This window comes from Bombina bombina, chromosome 5 (assembly GCF_027579735.1).
Source record: "Bombina bombina isolate aBomBom1 chromosome 5, aBomBom1.pri, whole genome shotgun sequence".
Classification (NCBI taxonomy): Eukaryota; Metazoa; Chordata; class Amphibia; order Anura; family Bombinatoridae; genus Bombina; species Bombina bombina.
The window spans coordinates 874,116,607-874,135,597 of NC_069503.1; the positions used below are offsets into that span (position 1 = coordinate 874,116,607).

At 43.8% G+C, this 18,991-nt stretch overlaps 1 protein-coding gene across 1 annotated transcript in view; it reads left to right on the forward strand.

The window, feature by feature from the left end:
- Positions 1 to 18,991, forward strand: part of SPIDR (scaffold protein involved in DNA repair) — a 1,635,101-nt gene that overhangs the window by 282,823 nt on the left and 1,333,287 nt on the right. The window contains exon 5 of the mRNA XM_053715026.1: positions 7,429 to 7,580. Within this exon, the coding sequence (XP_053571001.1) occupies positions 7,429 to 7,580 (152 nt within the window). The remainder of the gene's footprint in view (positions 1 to 7,428; positions 7,581 to 18,991) is intronic.

Here is an 18,991-nt window from a genome sequence, read left to right on the forward strand (position 1 = left end):
TTATTATCTTGGAAAGTTTTGTTTTTAGTTGCGATTTCTTCTGCTAGAAGAGTCTCAGAATTATCTGCTCTGCAGTGTTCTCCTCCTTATCTGGTGTTCCATGCAGATAAGGTGGTTTTACGTACTAAACCTGGTTTTCTTCCAAAAGTTGTTTCTAACAAAAACATTAACCAGGAGATTATCGTACCTTCTCTGTGTCCAAAACCAGTTTCAAAGAAGGAACGTTTGTTGCACAATTTGGATGTTGTTCGCGCTCTAAAATTCTATTTAGATGCTACAAAGGATTTTAGACAAACATCTTCCTTGTTTGTTGTTTATTCAGGTAAAAGGAGAGGTCAAAAAGCAACTTCTACCTCTCTCTCTTTTTGGATTAAAAGCATCATCAGATTGGCTTACGAGACTGCCGGACGGCAGCCTCCCGAAAGAATCACAGCTCATTCCACTAGGGCTGTGGCTTCCACATGGGCCTTCAAGAACGAGGCTTCTGTTGATCAGATATGTAGGGCAGCGACTTGGTCTTCACTGCACACTTTTACCAAATTTTACAAGTTTGATACTTTTGCTTCTTCTGAGGCTATTTTTGGGAGAAAGGTTTTGCAAGCCGTGGTGCCTTCCATTTAGGTGACCTGATTTGCTCCCTCCCTTCATCCGTGTCCTAAAGCTTTGGTATTGGTTCCCACAAGTAAGGATGACGCCGTGGACCGGACACACCTATGTTGGAGAAAACAGAATTTATGTTTACCTGATAAATTTCTTTCTCCAACGGTGTGTCCGGTCCACGGCCCGCCCTGGTTTTTTAATCAGGTCTGATAATTTATTTTCTTTAACTACAGTCACCACGGTACCATATGGTTTCTCCTATGCAAATATTCCTCCTTAACGTCGGTCGAATGACTGGGGTAGGCGGAACCTAGGAGGGATCATGTGACCAGCTTTGCTGGGCTCTTTGCCATTTCCTGTTGGGGAAGAGAATATCCCACAAGTAAGGATGACGCCGTGGACCGGACACACCGTTGGAGAAAGAAATTTATCAGGTAAACATAAATTCTGTTTTATTTCCAATGGCATGGACAGTTCACCTTTCCATTCAATTACTGATGGAAATTCAACTCCTGGCCACCAGGAGGAGGCCAAAGCTTAAGTATCCTCCCACTATTCATAAACCCCCAGTCATTATTTGCCTTTGTACATCATGGAGGTGTGCAAAGATGGTGTCTGAAGAAATTCAAGAATGTAATCCTTTAAAGGGTAGTTTCCCTGCAAGCAAGGATTGGGGCAATGCTGGGTCCATGTAATCCTCTTTAGTAAGAGTAATGGTGGCTTTTAGCTGTTGGAAGTCGGTGAGGTGGTCCTTACTTTTCCTCCAACAATTTATGCTAACCCCTATATAGAAAACCAGGTTTGGTTACTCTGCTTTTCTTTTATCTCCAGGTCCTTGCCAGTGGATGAAGCTGGCAGACCGGGAAGTGCTGTGACGGCTCCACAGCACAAGACCCTGTAGGGTAAGTCCTTTTCTATATTTCATAGGAAAATATCATGGAGGAAGGACTGGAAGATCAGGGACCTAGTGGGACCTGCTAACCTCAGGAAGGCTTTGTATATTTATTACCATCTAAAGGGGAGGAGAGTCCACGGCTTCATTCATTTTTTTCCTTTCATCACAGGAGGATGGCAGCGAAGTGCTGGAAGATTCGGAGTAGTGTCTTATGGAGGGTAGTACTTTTCGGAATGGGACTGGAGTTTTAAGTAGCCCTGTCAGCCTTTCAGTGAGAGCCTGAGTGAAAGTTAGTCCGGAGATGCAGGGAGAGTCTTTCTGCGAAACCATCCCGACTCGTATTAACAGCTCCACAAGCAATCAGCATTGACGAGTTTCGCTGCCTGCTTTCTGCACTCAAGTCCATGTCAGGAGCGATGCTGCTACCTGTCACACTTGAAGGGCTGTGTTCCTGTTCCACGGCATAGATTTTGGTAAGATCGTTTCATTTTATACTTCATAATGATAAGACAAGAGACAGGGTTACAGTGTGGTGCTTTTTATCTTTATGGAATCAAAGGGTTAATATTCCTAGTAAGGGGATTATTGAACAGAGGGGGTTTATACATGATATTGTTTATTGTGTTATTGCTGCGTTATGTGCAAGATGTGGCTCTGGCAATATGTGGAACTTCAGGTTGTCTTTCGAGACTATTGCACGGCTTATTTTCGAGCATTTTCTCCTTAGTGCACAGGCGGTCTTGCGAGGCATCCAATGTGACCGGGTGTGGCTGTCTCCACTTCCTCGGTTGATCAGTGGTGCAGGAGACAAAACGGTTTCTGTAGTCCGGGTCATAGGAGGTGGTGTGTGCCCCGGCTATTGGTGGTATAAAGGTGCCTGTTTATTAAGCTATTCTAGTCCATAATAAAGGTGCAAGCTATGGAGGACTCTGACGCTTTAGAGGGTTCTCCCTCTTTAACAAAGTCTCATTCCTTTGTTTATTGTGAAGAGGTTCTTGTAGATCATCCTGCTCAACTATGTTCCACATGCCTTGATAAAGTTGCGACATCTAAGAGTAAAAGGATATCTAGTACTACTGAGCCGTCCACCTCTGAGGGTTCCTCGTTTCCTGCTTTCATCTCCGATTGCACATTCAGAGCCTCAGGGTCCAACCGTTACTCCTTCAGGAGAGATTCGTTGGCCGTCAGACTTTGCGGACCAACTGCAAACGGCGGTATCGAAAGTGATCCCTGCCTTACCACATTCTGCTAAGCGCAAGCGAAAGGGCGTATCATGGCGGCCCAGCCCAGGGATTGTCTACGCCTATGGAGATACCAGAGGCATTATACGATGGCGAGGCCCTCTCCAACTCTTTGGAAGAGGCTCCTTCTGGGTCGGAGTCCGTGTCATCTAAACCTCGGGCTGCGGAGGAGCCTGATTTTAGGTTTAGGATAGAGAATTTGCGCTTTTTGCTGAGGCAGGTGCTTGCTACTCTGGAAGTTCCAGAACCAAAGCTTCGATTCCTAAGCTTGATGAGGTATACGAGGACAGGGTAGTGCCTCAGCCCTTCCCGGTTCCTGTTAAGATGGCTAATATTATTAAGAATGAATGGGAGCGATTAGGTTCTTCCTTTTCCCCTTCTTCCTTTAAGAAACTTCCCCATTCCGGACTCTCAGCTTGAGCTGTGGGGGACTGTCCCTAAAGTGGATGGTGCTATCTCCACGTTCGCAAAGCGGACAACTATTCCTCTTGAATTCCTCTTGGTCGTTTAAAGAGCTCATGGATAAAAAGTTGGAAAACATGTTAAGGAAGATATTTCAACACACAGGGTTTGTTTTTCAGCCGGAGCTGCGACATATTGGTGTGAATCCCTGTGTGATATGTTTGAGGGGGAGACTTCTATCGACGAGATACAGGAGAAGATTAAGGCGTTGAAGGTGGCCAATTCTTTCATTTGCGATACCAATATGCAAATTATTCGCCTGAACGCAAAGGTTTCAGGTTTTTCTGTTTTAGCTTGCAGGGCTCTGTGGCTAAAGTCTTGGTCTGCAGACATGACCTCTAAGTTGAGGCTGTTGTCCCTGCCTTTTCAAGGAAAGATTCTGTTCGGTCCACGCTTACAGGAGGCAAGGGAGCTTTCCTAACGCAGGATAAGAAAGCAAAGCCTAAGGGATCTACTTTTCGTCCCTTTCACGCGGACAAGGCCCAGCGCTAGCAGCCCACCGCAAAAGCGGAACAGTCCAAAGGGAACTTGGAAGCCTGCTCAGTCTTGGAACAGGTCCAAGCAGAACAAGAAGCCCGTCGAGACAAAATCGGCATTAAGGGGCGGCTCCCGACCGGTCTCCAGGCCAAGTAGGGGGCAGAGTATTGCTAGGCACCCTGTTAGCAGAGTATTGCTAGGCACCCTGTTAGCAGAGTATTGCTAGGCACCCTGTTAGCAGAGTATTGCTAGGCACCCTGTTAGCAGAGTATTGCTAGGCACCCTGTTAGCAGAGTATTGCCAGGCACCCTGTTAGCAGAGTATTGCCAGGCACCCTGTTAGCAGAGTATTGCCAGGCACCCTGTTAGCAGAGTATTGCCAGGCACCCTGTTAGCAGAGTATTGCCAGGCACCCTGTTAGCAGAGTATTGCCAGGCACCCTGTTAGCAGAGTATTGCATTGAAGGTCAGGGATGTTGCTTTAGGGATGGGATGCTAGGAGAGCCTTGTAGATCTTCTTTTGAAAAAGCTTCATATTGATTTTGAATTTTGTGCTTTGAAATACAATAAAATTATATACAGAAATACATGTTTCTCTTGCAAGGTGTATCCAGTCCACGGATTCATCCTTTACTTGTGGGACATTCTCATTCCCTACAGGAAGTAGCAAAGAGAGCACACAGCAAAGCTGCCCACACAGCTCCCCCTCTAGCTCCACCCCCCAGTCATTCTCTTTGCTGGCTCTAAGCACTAGGGTCTCTCTCAGGAGTGTAAAGTGAATGTGGTGTTAGAATTGTAGTTTTATTATCTTCAATCAAAAGTTTGTTATTTTAAATGGTACCGGTTTGTACTATTTACTCTCTAGCAGAAAAGTGATGAAGATTTCTGCTGAGAGGAAAATGATTTTAGCATGTTGTAACTAAAATACACTGCTGTTCCCACACAGGACTGAGGAGTACCAGAAAACTTCAGTTGGGGGGAACAGTTTGCAGGGTGATCTGCAATAAGGTATGTTCAGTCATTTATTTCTAGACAAGACTGAGATAATGCTAGAAGAGACTGACAATATCCCCATGAGGGGAGGGTAAGCTATGTTCACAGACTTAGTAAGGAATTGAATGCTTACATAATAGGGCTAATTATGCTGGTTGACACTTATTCAGGGCAATTGTTTGGCTAAGGAAAAATCGTTTTGCAAGGTACTTTGAAAGTCCTTTTGGGTTTTTTTCTGGGGTTATTACCACATGGCTGTTTTTTAGTCACTTAGGAGTGATTTACTAGGCCTCACAGCTCCGGAGTAGAGTGGGAGGGGCCTAATTGCCTCAGATGCGCACTTAGAATTGCAGATAAGTTCATGCTGTTTCACATGGAGAGTCCTGCTGATGTTTGAGGGCCTAAAAGAAGCTATATTCCCCCAAATCTGATCCCTAAGGGAAGGTAGGGCCACAGCAAGGCTGTGGCAAGGTGCTGTAGGGATTTAACCAGGTGTTGACTTTAGGCTGCTCCGGTTTGGACATTAAGGGGTTAATCGTTTTGAAACTTGGGGTGCAATCTTATTAAGGCTTTAGCTACATACTGTGAAAATTTCAGAAAGATTGCTGCATTTTTCACCGTTTTGTAAAATTGTGTGCTTTTTTTTATCTCTTAAAGGCACAGTAACGTTTTTTTTTAAATTGTGTTTTTTATTTGATTAAAGTGATTCAAAGCCTGTTTGTGTACTCTACTAGTCTGTTAAACATGTCTGACACTAAGGAAAATCCTTGTTCAATGTGTTTAGAAGCCATGGTGGAACCCCCTCTCAGAATGTGTCCCACTTGTACTGATATGTCTATACACTTTAAAGATCATATTGTTGCACTTAAGAATGTGGCCCAAGATGATTCTCAGACTGAAGGTAACGAGGGTAGCCCGTCTGCCTCTCCCCAAGTGTCACAACCAGTTACGCCCGCGCAAGCGACGCCTAGTATCTCTAGTGCCTCTAACCCTTTTACATTACAAGACTTAGCGGCAGTCATGGATAATTCTCTTACAGCCTTCTTATCTAAACTGCCCGTGTTACCTGCAAAGCGTGATAGCTCCGTTTTAAGAACAGATTATGAGCATTCTGACGCTTTGGTAGCCGTATCCGATATACCCTCACAACGCTCTGAAGTGGGAGCGAGCTATTTGATGTCTGAGGGAGAAGTCTCTGATTCAGGAAGGGTTCCTCCCCAGACAGATTCAGATACATTGGCTTTTAAATTTAAACTAGAACACCTCCGTGTTTTACTTAGGGAGGTATTAGCTACTCTGGATGACTGTGACCCTTTGGTGATCCCAGAGAAATTGTGTAAAATGGACAAGTACCTAGAGGTCCCTGTTTACACGGATGCGTTTCCGGTCCCTAAGAGGATTGCGGATATCGTTACTAGGGAGTGGGATAGGCCAGGTGTCCCTTTTGTCCCCCCTCCTGTTTTTAAGAAAATGTTCCCCATATCTGACCCCATGTGGGACTCGTGGCAGACGGTCCCTAAGGTGGAGGGGGCTGTTTCTACACTAGCAAAACGCATAACCATACCAATTGAAGACAGTTGTGCTTTTAAAGACCCTATGGATAAAAAATTAGAGGGTTTACTTAAGAAAATTTTTGTTCAACAAGGTTTTCTTCTCCAACCTATTGCCTGCATTATTCCTGTATAGTTGTTCCTTCTCTGTGTCCTAATCCATCTTCGAAGAAGGAACGTCTATTACACAATCTTGATGTAGTTCGTGCTTTAAAGTTCTATTTACAAGCAACTAAGGATTTCAGACAAACATCTTCCTTGTTTGTTATCTATTCTGGTAAGAGGAGAGGTCAGAAAGCGACTGTTACCTCTCTTTCCTTTTGGCTGAAAAGCATCACCCGTTTGGCCTATGAGACTACTGGCCAGCAGCCTCCTGAAAGAATTACTGCTCATTCTACCAAAGCAGTGGCTTCCACATGGGCTTTCAAAAATGAGGCTTCTGTTGAACAGATTTGTAAGGCAGCAATACTTTTGCCAAATTTTACAAATTCAATACTTTTGCTTCTTCGGAGGCTATTTTTGGGAGAAAGGTTTTGCAAGCAGTGGTGCCTTCCGTTTAAGGTACCTGTCTTGTTCCCTCCCTTCATCTGTGTCCTAAAGCTTTGGTATTGGTATCCCACAAGTAAAGGATGAATCCGTGGACTGGATACACCTTGCAAGAGAAAACAGAATTTATGCTTACCTGATAAATTACTTTCTCTTGCGGTGTATCCAGTCCACGGCCCGCCCTGGCATTTAAGTCAGGTAAAATATTTTTTGTTTAAACTACAGTCACCACTGCACCCTATGGTTTCTCCTTTTTCTTCCTAACCTTTGGTCGAATGACTGGGGGGTGGAGTTAGAGGGGGAGCTGTGTGGGCAGCTTTGCTGTGTGCTCTCTTTGCTACTTCCTGTAGGGAATGAGAATATCCCACAAGTAAAGGATGAATCCGTGGACTGGATACACCGCAAGAGAAAGTATTTTATTAGGTAAGCATAAATTCTGTTTTTATGCTTGAGGAATAATGTGGGTTATTACAAAAGCCAGAATTGTTAATTATTAATGGATATTTGTTTGTTGTTTTGTTGTATCTTAAATAGATAACCTTTTAAGAGGCATGTTTGTATTGGATAGCTTGCTCATTACCATTGTTATTTCCCCTGTATATATTTTGCTATGTATGAACTCTGAGAAAAAGCATTACCAAGCAGTATATTTGTATTGCTTATAAGGTGATGTCCCTCAGATCATTGATTGGCAGGAAGACAGTGATTATGAGGGTGAAGATGAGAAGTACAGTTTATTTGAGATGGCTGAAAGTACACTAGAAATATCAGATTGTGAATCATCTACAAGTAATATCGATGGTTCCCAGACGCTTAAGGTAAGCCCACAACATGTGTAATTTAGGTTTGTATGTTGTGTCTCGAAAAAACTTAAATGACTAATATTTGGTCATTCAGGGAATTTATTTATTAATTTATACATTTTTATTAAGTTCAACAAATGTGCAATAAGATTTATAAACATTGTTCTTCTTGACAGCACATACATACTTGATTCACAGATGTCTACAACTTATAAGGTATCTTCTCAGAGAAAAAAAACACACAATACACCTACTGAATATGACAATCATCCTGTACATATTGTGCCAGCCATTTATGTCGACCAAAACATTTCTTGAAGTCACTAAATTCTAAAAATTATCAACAAAAAGAAGAGAGAAAAAGGGAAATAAAAATGTACAAAATATTGCAAATTTTAACAAACCTATTGTAAGGAACATCTCTAGCGGCTACATATAGTGAATGAAAATCACAGTAAGCACACAATCCTCTACACAAGTTTGTAAAAAATAGTTATGCACCGTAACACAAAATGCTTGCTAAATATTCTATTTAGCAGAAACAGACTAGCTACATAGGTTTATTATTGATGTGGTTTATACTTTTTCTCTTGTTAAGTGTGTTCAGTCCACGGGTCATCCATTACTTATGGGATATATTCTCCTTCCCAACAGGAAGTTGCAAGAGGATCACCCAAGCAGAGCTGCTATATAGCTCCTCCCCTCACATGTCATACCCAGTCATTCTCTTGCAACCCTCAACAAAGAAGGAGGTCGCGAGAGGAGCTGGAGTTTTTACTTAACTATTCTTCAATCAAAAGTTTGTTATTTTAAATGGCACCGGAGTGTGCTGTTTTTCTATCTCAGGCAGTATTTGGAAGAAGAAACTGCCTGCGTTTTTTTCTATCATCTTAGCAGGCGTAACTAAGATCCACTGGCTGTTCTCGACATTCTGAGGAGTGGGGTAACTTCAGAAACTGGGAATAGCATGCGGGGTCCTCCGCAAATGAGGTATGTGCAGTACATTATTTTCTGGGAATGGAATTGACTAAGAAAATACTGCTGTTACCGTATGATGTAAGTACAGCCTTAAATGCAGTAGTGGCGACTGGTATCAGGCTGATAAATGTATGCGCAGTCGAGTTATTTTCTAGGGACTAGAATTTGACTGAGAAAATACTGTTAAAACTGAAATAATACTTAAGCCTTATCTGCAGTGGTAGCGACTGGTAGCAGGCTTAGTGATATCTTTGCATGACATTGGAAAATGTTTTTTTTTAATAAAACGTTTACTGGCATGTTATTAGTTTTTGTGAGGTACTTTGGTGATAAATCTCTTTGGGCATGATTTTTTTCCACATGGCTAACATATATTTTCTGCATGGAAACCGTTATATCAGGGCTCCCACTGTTGTAATAGGAGTGGGAGGGACCTTGTTTTATCGCCTTGTTGCGCAGTTAAAATTCTAGCACAGTCTTCCTGCTTCTTCCTCCTTGATCCAGGACGTCTCTAGAGAGCTCAGGGGTCTGCAAAATTCATTTTTGAGGGAGGTAATCAGTCACAGCAGATCTGTGACAGTGTGCTTGACTGTGATTAAAAGCGTTAAATCTTAATTGATATCCGTTTTATTGGGTATTGAGGGGTTAATCATCCTTTTGCTAATGGGTGCAATCCTCTGCTAATAATACACTTCTTGTTAAGAATTGTTTAATTATATCTGTATTTTTGAAGCGCTGCAGCGTTTTTTATATTGCTTGTAAACTTATTGAAAGTGATTTCCAAGCTTGCTAGTTTCATTGCTAAGTCTGTTTAAACATGTCTGATTCAGAGGAAACTGTTTGTTCATCATGTTCAAAAGCCAATGGGGAGCCCAATAGAACGATGTGTACCAATTGTATTGACATTGCTTTGAATAAAAGTCAATCTGTAGCGATAGAGAAACTATCACCAGACAACGAGGGGGAAGTTATGCCGCCTAACTCTCCTCACGTGTCAGTACCTGCGTCTCCCGCTCGGGAGATGCTTAAGATTGAGACGCCAAGTACATCTAGGCCCTTACAAATCACTTTACATGATATGGCTAATGTTATGAAAGAAGTATTATATAATATGCCCGAATTAAGAGGCAAGCGCGATAGCTCTGGGTTAAGGACAGAGCTCGCTGATGACACGAGAGCCATGTCTGATACTGCGTCACAATTTGCAGAACATGAGGACGGTGAGCTTCATTCTGTCGGTGACGGTTCTGATCCGGGGAGACCGGATTCAGAAATTTCTAATTTTAAATTTAAGCTTGAGAACCTCCGTGTGTTACTAGGGGAGGTATTAGCGGCTCTGAATGATTGCGACACGGTGGCAATTCCAGAGAAAATGTGTAGGTTGGATAGATACTATGCGGTACCGGTGTGTACTGACGTCTTTCCTATACCAAAAAGACTTACAGAAATTATTAGTAAGGAGTGGGATAGACCCGGTGTGCCTTTTTCCCCTCCCCCGATATTTAGAAAAATGTTTCCTATAGACGCCACCACACGAGACTTATGGCAGACGGTCCCTAAGGTGGAGGGAGCAGTTTCTACTTTAGCCAAACGTACCACTATCCCGGTGGAGGATAGCTGTGCTTTCTCAGATCCAATGGATAAAAAGTTAGAGGGTTATCTTAAGAAAATGTTTGTTCAACAGGGTTTTATATTGCAGCCTCTTGCATGCATTGTGCCTGTCACGGCTGCAGCGGCATTCTGGTTTGAGTCTCTGGAAGAGGCGATTCGCACAGCGCGATTGGATGAGGCTTTGAGCAAAGTTAGAACCCTTAAGCAAGCTAATGCGTTTGTTTCAGATGCCGTAGTACATTTAACCAAACTTACGGCTAAAAATATCGGATTCCCCATACAGGCGCGCAGAGCGCTCTGGCTTAAATCCTGGTCAGCAGATGTAACTTCCATATCTAAGCTACTTAACATTCCTTTCAAAGGGCAGACCTTATTCGGGCCCGGCTTGAAGGAAATTATTTCTGACATTACGGGAGGTAAGGGAAACGCCCTTCCTCAGGACAGGGCCAAACCAAAGGCCAAACAGTCTAATTTTCGTGCCTTTCGTAACTTCAAGGCAGGAGCAGCATCAACTTCCTCCGCTCCAAAACAGGAAGGAACTACTGCTCGTTACAGACAGGGTTGGAAAGGCAACCAGTCATGGAACAAGGGCAAGCAGGCCAGAAAGCCTACTTCCGCCCCTAAGACAGCATGAAGACAGGGCCCCCTATCCGGAGACGGATTTAGTGGGGGGCAGACTTTCTCTCTTCGCCCAGGCTTGGGCAAGAGATGTGCAGGATCCCTGGACGTTGAAGATTATATCTCAGGGATACCTTCTGGATTTCAAAACCTCTCCTCCACAAGGGAGGTTCCATCTGTCGAGGTTATCAACAAACCTAGTAAAGAGAGAGGCATTTCTACAATGTGTACAAGACCTCTTAATCATGGGAGTGATTCACTCAGTTCCGCGATCGGAACAGGGACAAGGATTTTACTCAAATCTATTTGTGGTTCCCAAAAAAGAGGGAACCTTCAGACAAATCTTGGACTTAAAGATCTTAAACAAATTCCTAAGGGTACCATCGTTCAAGATGGAAACCATTCGAACCATCCTACCCATGATCCAAGAGGGTCAATATATGACCACAGTGGACTTAAAGGATGCTTACCTTCACATACCGATTCACAAAGATCATTATCGGTACCTAAGGTTTGCCTTTCTAGACAGGCATTACCAGTTTGTAGCTCTTCCCTTCGGGTTAGCCACGGCCCCGAGAATTTTTACGAAGGTTCTGGGCTCACTTCTGGCGGTACTAAGACCACGAGGCCTAGCGGTGGCTCTGTACCTAGACGACATTCTGATACAAGCGTCAAGTTTTCAGAATGCAAAGTCTCATACAGAGATAGTTCTAGCATTTCTGAGGTCGCATGGGTAGAAAGTGAACGTGGAAAACAGTTCTCTGTTACCACTCACAAGGGTTCCTTTTCTAGGGACTCTTATAGATTCTGTAGAGATGAAGATTTACCTGACGGAGTCCAGGTTATCAAAGATTCTCAATGCTTGCCGTGTCCTTCATTCCATTCCAAGCCCATCAGTAGCTCAGTGCATGGAGGTAATCGGCTTAATGGTCGCAGCAATGGACATAGTGCCATTTGCGCGCCTGCATCTCAGACCGCTGCAACTATGCATGCTCAGTCAATGGAACAGGGATTACTCAGATCTGTCCCCTTTGCTAAATCTGGACCAGGAGACCAGAGATTCTCTTTTCTGGTGGTTGTCACCGGTTCATCTGTCCAAAGGAATGACCTTTCGCAGACCAGATTGGACGATTGTAACAACGGATGCCAGCCTTCTAGGCTGGGGAGCAGTCTGGAATTCCCTGAAGGCTCAGGGATCGTGGACTCAGGAGGAGAAACTCCTTCCAATAAACATTCTAGAATTAAGAGCAATATTCAATGCTCTTCTAGCTTGGCCTCAGTTAGCAAAACTGAGGTTCATCAGATTTCAGTCGGACAATATCTCGACTGTGGCTTACATCAATCATCAAGGGGGAACCAGGAGTTCCCTAGCGATGTTGGAAGTCTCGAAGATAATTCGCTGGGCAGAGTCTCACTCTTGCCACCTGTCAGCGATTTACATCCCAGGCGTGGAGAACTGGGAGGCGGATTTCCTAAGTCGCCAGACTTTTCATCCAGGAGAGTAGGAACTTCACCCGGAGGTATTTGCTCAACTGATTCGTCGTTGGGGCAAACCGGATCTGGATCTCATGGCATCTCGCAAGAACGCGAAGCTTCCTTGTTACGGATCCAGGTCCAGGGACCCGGGAGCGGTGCTGGTAGATGCATTAGCAGCCCCTTGGGTTTTCAACATAGCTTATGTGTTTCCACCATTTCCGTTGCTACCTCGACTGATTGCCAGGATCAAACAGGAGAGGGCATCGGTAATTCTGATAGCGCCTGCGTGGCCACGCAGGACCTGGTATGCAGACCTAGTGGACATGTCGTCCTGTCCACCATGGTCTCTACCTCTGAGGCAGGACCTTCTAATTCAGGGTCCTTTCAACCATCCAAACCTAATTTCTCTGAGGCTGACTGCCTGGAAATTGAACGCTTGATTCTATCAAAGCGTGAGTTTTCGGATTCGGTTATTGATACATTAATACAGGCTCGGAAACCTGTGACCAGAAAGATTTACCATAAGATATGGCGTAAATATTTATATTGGTGCGAATCCAAGAGTTACTCATGGAGTAAGGTTAGGATTCCTAGGATATTGGCTTTTCTACAAGAGGGTTTAGAAAAGGGTTTATCCGCTAGTTCGCTAAAGGGACAGATTTCCGCTCTGTCTATTCTTTTACACAAACGTCTGGCAGAGAATCCAGACGTCCAGGCTTTTTGTCAGGCTTTGGCTAGAATTAAGCCTGTGTTTAAAGCTGTTGCTCCTCCGTGGAGCTTAAACTTGGTTCTTAAAGTTCTTCAGGGTGTTCCGTTTGAACCCCTTCATTCCATTGATATTAAGCTTTTATCTTGGAAAGTTTTGTTTTTGATGGCTATTTCCTCGGCTCGAAGAGTCTCTGAGTTATCTGCCTTACATTGTGATTCTCCTTATCTGATCTTTCATTCAGACAAGGTAGTACTGCGTACTAAACCTGGGTTTTTACCTAAGGTTGTTTCTAACAGGACTATCAATCAAGAGATTGTTGTTCCATCATTATGTCCTAATCCTTCTTCAAAGAAGGAACGTCTTTTGCATAATCTAGACGTGGTCCGTGCTCTGAAGTTCTACTTACAGGCAACTAAAGATTTTAGACAAACTTCTTCTCTGTTTGTCGTTTACTCTGGACAGAGGAGAGGTCAAAAGGCTTCGGCTACCTCTCTCTCTTTTTGGCTTCGTAGCATAATACGTTTAGCCTATGAGACTGCTGGACAGCAGCCTCCTGAAAGAATTACAGCTCATTCCACTAGAGCTGTGGCTTCCACCTGGGCCTTTAAGAATGAGGCCTCTGTTGAACAGATTTGCAAGGCTGCAACTTGGTCTTCACTTCATACTTTTTCCAAATTTTACAAATTTGACGCTTTCGCTTCTTCGGAGGCTGTTTTTGGGAGAAAGGTTCTACAGGCAGTGGTTCCTTCTGTTTAATGTTCCTGCCTTGTCCCTCCCATCATCCGTGTACTTAGCTTTGTTATTGGTATCCCATAAGTAATGGATGACCCGTGGACTGAACACACCTAACAAGAGAAAACATAATTTATGCTTACCTGATAAATTTATTTCTCTTGTAGTGTGTTCAGTACACGGCCCGCCCTGTCTTTTTGAGGCAGGTTCTAAATTTTAAAATTATAACTCCAGTCACCACTGCACCTTATAGTTTCTCCTTTCTCGTCTTGTTTCGGTCGAATGACTGGATATGACATGTGAGGGGAGGAGCTATATAGTAGCTCTGCTTGGGTGATCCTCTTGCAACTTCCTGTTGGGAAGGAGAATATATCCCATAAGTAATGGATGACCCGTGGACTGAACACACTTCAAGAGAAATAAATTTATCAGGTAAGCATAAATTATGTTTTGTGTCAATTCAAGAAACCTACTCAATGTATACAAACAAAATGTATTACATTACCTATGAAATGTAAATTCATATTATATGAAGCAGCTAGACAGAATACAGGAGATTTATATGCCTATCTTTCTTCTGTTATGTGTGATCAGTCCACGGGTCATCATTACTTCTGGGATATAACTCCTCCCCAACAGGAAATGCAAGAGGATTCACCCAGCAGAGCTGCATATAGCTCCTCCCCTCTACGTCAGTCCCAGTCATTCTCTTGCACCCAACGACTAGATAGGATGTGTGAGAGGACTATGGTGATTATACTTAGTTTTTATGACTTCAATCAAAAGTTTGTTATTTTAAAATAGCACCGGAGCGTGTTATTACTTCTCTGGCAGAGTTTGAGGAAGAATCTGACAGAGATTTTTACTATGATTTTAACCGGAGTCGTTAAGATCATATTGCTGTTCTCGACCATCTGAGGGAGGTAAAGGCTTCAGATCAGGGGACAGCGGGCAGATGAATCTGCATTGAGGTATGTGGCAGTTTTTATTTTCTGAATGGAATTGATGAGAAAAGCCTGCCATACCGTTAAAATGACATGTATGTATACACTTCAGTATTCTGGGGATGGTATTTCACCGGAACTACTCTGTTAAAGGTCATTAATCCTTTTAATAACTATTCTCATGTTAAACGTTTTTGCTGGAATGTAGAATCGTTTAACTTTGCTGAGGTACTGTGTGAATAAATATTTGGGCATTATTTTCCACTTGGCAGTTTTTTTGCTTTAATTGTGACAGTTTCGTTTCTCTTCACTGCTGTGTGGGAGAGGGAGGGGCCGTTTTTGGCGCTCTTTGCTACGCATCAAAAAATTCCAGTCAGTTACTTTTATATTTCCTGCATGATCCGGTTCATCTCTGACAGATCTCAGGGGTCTTCAAACTTCTTTGAAGGGAGGTAAATTCTCTCAGCAGAGCTGTGAGAATCCTTATAGTGACTGTGAATAAAAACGTTGTTTTATTTTCTTATGTACAAATTTAATTAGTGTTGTTTTTACTAATGGGAACAAACCTTTGCTAAAAGATTGTGTTGTTTTAAAGTTTGGTGCTATAACAGTTTTTCAGTTCATTATTTCAACTGTCATTTAATCGTTAGTACCTCTTTGAGGCACAGTGCGTTTTTTTGCTAAAAAAGATTATAACCAAGTTGTAAGTTTTTTTGCTAGTGTGTTAAACATGTCTGACTCAGAGGAAGATATCTGTGTCATTTGTTCCAATGCCAAGGTGGAGCCCAATAGAAATTTATGTACTAACTGTATTGATGCTACTTTAAATAAAAGTCAATCTGTACAATGTGAACAAATTTCACCAAACTGCGAGGGGAGAGTTATGCCGACTAACTCGCCTCACGCGGCAGTACCTGCATCTCCCGCCCGGGAGGTGCGTGATATTTTGGCGCCTAGTACATCTGGGCGGCCATTACAGATAACATTACAAGATATGGCTACTGTTATGACTGAAGTTTTGTCTAAATTACCAGAACTAAGAGGCAAGCGTGATCACTCTGGGGTGAGAACAGAGTGCGCTGACAATGCTAGGGCCATGTCTGATACTGCGTCACAGCTCGCAGAGCATGAGGACGGAGAGCTTCATTCTGTGGGTGACGGTTCTGATCCAAACAGATTGGACTCAGATATTTCAAATTTTAAATTTAAATTGGAGAACCTCCGTGTACTACTAGGGGAGGTCTTAGCAGCTCTCAACGATTGTAACACCGTTGCAATACCAGAGAAACTGTGTAGGTTGGATAAATACTTTGCGGTACCGGCGAGTACTGACGTTTTTCCTATACCTAAGAGACTAACTGAAATTGTTACTAAGGAGTGGGATAGACCCGGTGTGCCGTTCTCACCCCCTCCAATATTTAGAAAGATGTTTCCAATAGACGCCACCACTAGGGACTTATGGCAAACGGTCCCCAAGGTGGAGGGAGCAGTTTCTACTTTAGCTAAGCGTACCACTATCCCGGTGGAGGATAGCTGTGCTTTCTCAGATCCAATGGATAAAAAATTAGAGGGTTACCTTAAGAAAATGTTTGTTCAACAAGGTTTTATATTACAACCCCTTGCATGTATCGCGCCGATTACGGCTGCGGCAGCATTTTGGATTGAGTCGCTTGAAGAGAACCTTAGTTCATCTACGCTAGACGACATTACGGACAGGCTTAGAGTCCTTAAACTAGCTAATTCCTTCATTTCGGAGGCCGTAGTACATTTAACCAAACTTACGGCTAAGAACTCAGGATTCGCCATACAGGCACGTAGGGCGCTGTGGCTAAAATCCTGGTCAGCTGATGTTACTTCTAAGTCCAAATTACTTAATATACCTTTCAAGGGGCAGTCTTTATTTGGGCCCGGTTTGAAAGAGATTATCGCTGACATTACAGGAGGTAAGGGCCACGCCCTACCTCAAGACAAAGCCAAAGCTAAGGCTAGACAGTCTAATTTTCGTCCCTTTCGGAACTTTAAAACAGGAGCAGCATCAACCTCCACTGCACCAAAACAGGAAGGAGCTGTTGCTCGTTACAGGCAAGGCTGGAAGCCTAACCAGTCCTGGAACAAGAGCAAGCAGGCCAGGAAACCTGCTGCTGCCCCAAAGACAGCATGAACCGAGAGCCCCCGATCCGGGACCGGATCTAGTGGGGGGCAGACTCTCTCTCTTCGCCCAGGCCTGGGCAAGAGATGTTCAGGATCCCTGGGCTCTAGAGATCATATCGCAGGGATACCTTCTAGACTTCAAATTATCTCCCCCAAGAGGGAGATTTCATCTGTCAAGGTTGTCAACAAACCAGATAAAGAAAGAAGCGTTTCTACGCTGCGTACAAGATCTGTTATTAATGGGAGTGATCCATCCGGTTCCGCGGTCGGAACAAGGACAAGGGTTCTACTCAAACCTGTTTGTGGTTCCCAAAAAAGAGGGAACTTTCAGGCCAATCTTAGATTTAAAGACTCTAAACAAATTCCTAAGAGTTCCATCGTTCAAAATGGAAACTATTCGGACAATCTTACCCATGATCCAAGAGGGTCAGTACATGACCACAGTGGATTTAAAGGATGCTTACCTTCACATACCGATCCACAAAGATCATCACCGGTATCTAAGGTTTGCCTTCTTAGACAGGCACTACCAGTTTGTAGCTCTTCCATTCGGATTGGCTACGGCTCCAAGAATCTTCACAAAGGTTCTGGGTGCCCTTCTAGCGGTACTAAGACCGCGAGGGATTTCGGTAGCTCCGTACCTAGACGACATTCTAATTCAAGCTTCAAGCTTTCAAACTGCCAAGTCTCATACAGAGTTAGTTCTGGCATTTCTAAGGTCGCATGGATGGAAAGTGAACGAAAAGAAGAGTTCTCTCTTTCCTCTCACAAGAGTTCCATTCTTGGGGACTCTTATAGATTCTGTAGAAATGAAGATTTACCTGACAGAAGACAGGTTAACAAAGCTTCAAAATGCATGCCGCGTCCTTCATTCCATTCAACACCCGTCAGTAGCTCAATGCATGGAGGTGATCGGCTTAATGGTAGCGGCAATGGACATAGTACCTTTTGCACGCCTACACCTCAGACCGCTGCAATTATGCATGCTAAGTCAGTGGAATGGGGATTACTCAGATTTGTCCCCTACTCTGAATCTGAATCAAGAGACCAGAAATTCTCTTCTATGGTGGCTTTATCGGCCACACCTGTCCAGGGGGATGCCATTCAGCAGGCCAGACTGGACAATTGTAACAACAGACGCCAGCCTACTAGGTTGGGGCGCTGTCTGGAATTCTCTGAAGGCTCAGGGACTATGGAATCAGGAGGAGAGTCTCCTTCCAATAAACATTCTGGAATTGAGAGCAGTTCTCAATGCCCTTCTGGCTTGGCCCCAGTTAACAACTCGGGGGTTCATCAGGTTTCAGTCGGACAACATCACGACTGTAGCTTACATCAACCATCAGGGAGGGACAAGAAGCTCCCTAGCAATGATGGAAGTATCAAAGATAATTCGCTGGGCAGAGTCTCACTCTTGCCACCTGTCAGCAATCCACATCCCGGGAGTGGAGAACTGGGAGGCGGATTTCTTGAGTCGCCAGACTTTTCATCCGGGGGAGTGGGAACTTCATCCGGAGGTCTTTGCCCAAATACTTCGACGTTGGGGCAAACCAGAGATAGATCTCATGGCGTCTCGCCAGAACGCCAAACTTCCTCGCTACGGGTCCAGATCCAGGGATCCGGGAGCAGTTCTGATAGATGCTTTGACAGCACCTTGGAACTTCAGGATGGCTTATGTGTTTCCACCCTTCCCGCTGCTTCCTCGATTGATTGCCAAAATCAAACAGGAGAGAGCATCAGTAATTCTAATAGCACCTGCATGGCCACGCAGGACTTGGTATGCAGATCTAGTGGACATGTCATCCTGTCCGCCTTGGTCTCTACCTCTAAGACAGGACCTTCTGATACAGGGTCCATTCAATCATCAAAATCTAACTTCTCTGAAGCTGACTGCTTGGAAATTGAACGCTTGATTTTATCAAAACGTGGTTTTTCTGAGTCGGTTATTGATACCCTAATTCAGGCTAGGAAGCCTGTTACCAGAAGGATTTACCATAAAATATGGCGGAAATACCTATACTGGTGCGAATCCAAAGGTTACTCCTGGAGTAAGGTTAGGATCGCTAGGATACTGTCTTTTCTACAAGAAGGTTTAGAAAAGGGTTTATCAGCTAGTTCATTAAAGGGACAGATTTCAGCTCTGTCCATCTTGTTACACAGACGTCTGTCAGAAAATCCAGACGTCCAGTCCTTTTGTCAGGCTTTAGCTA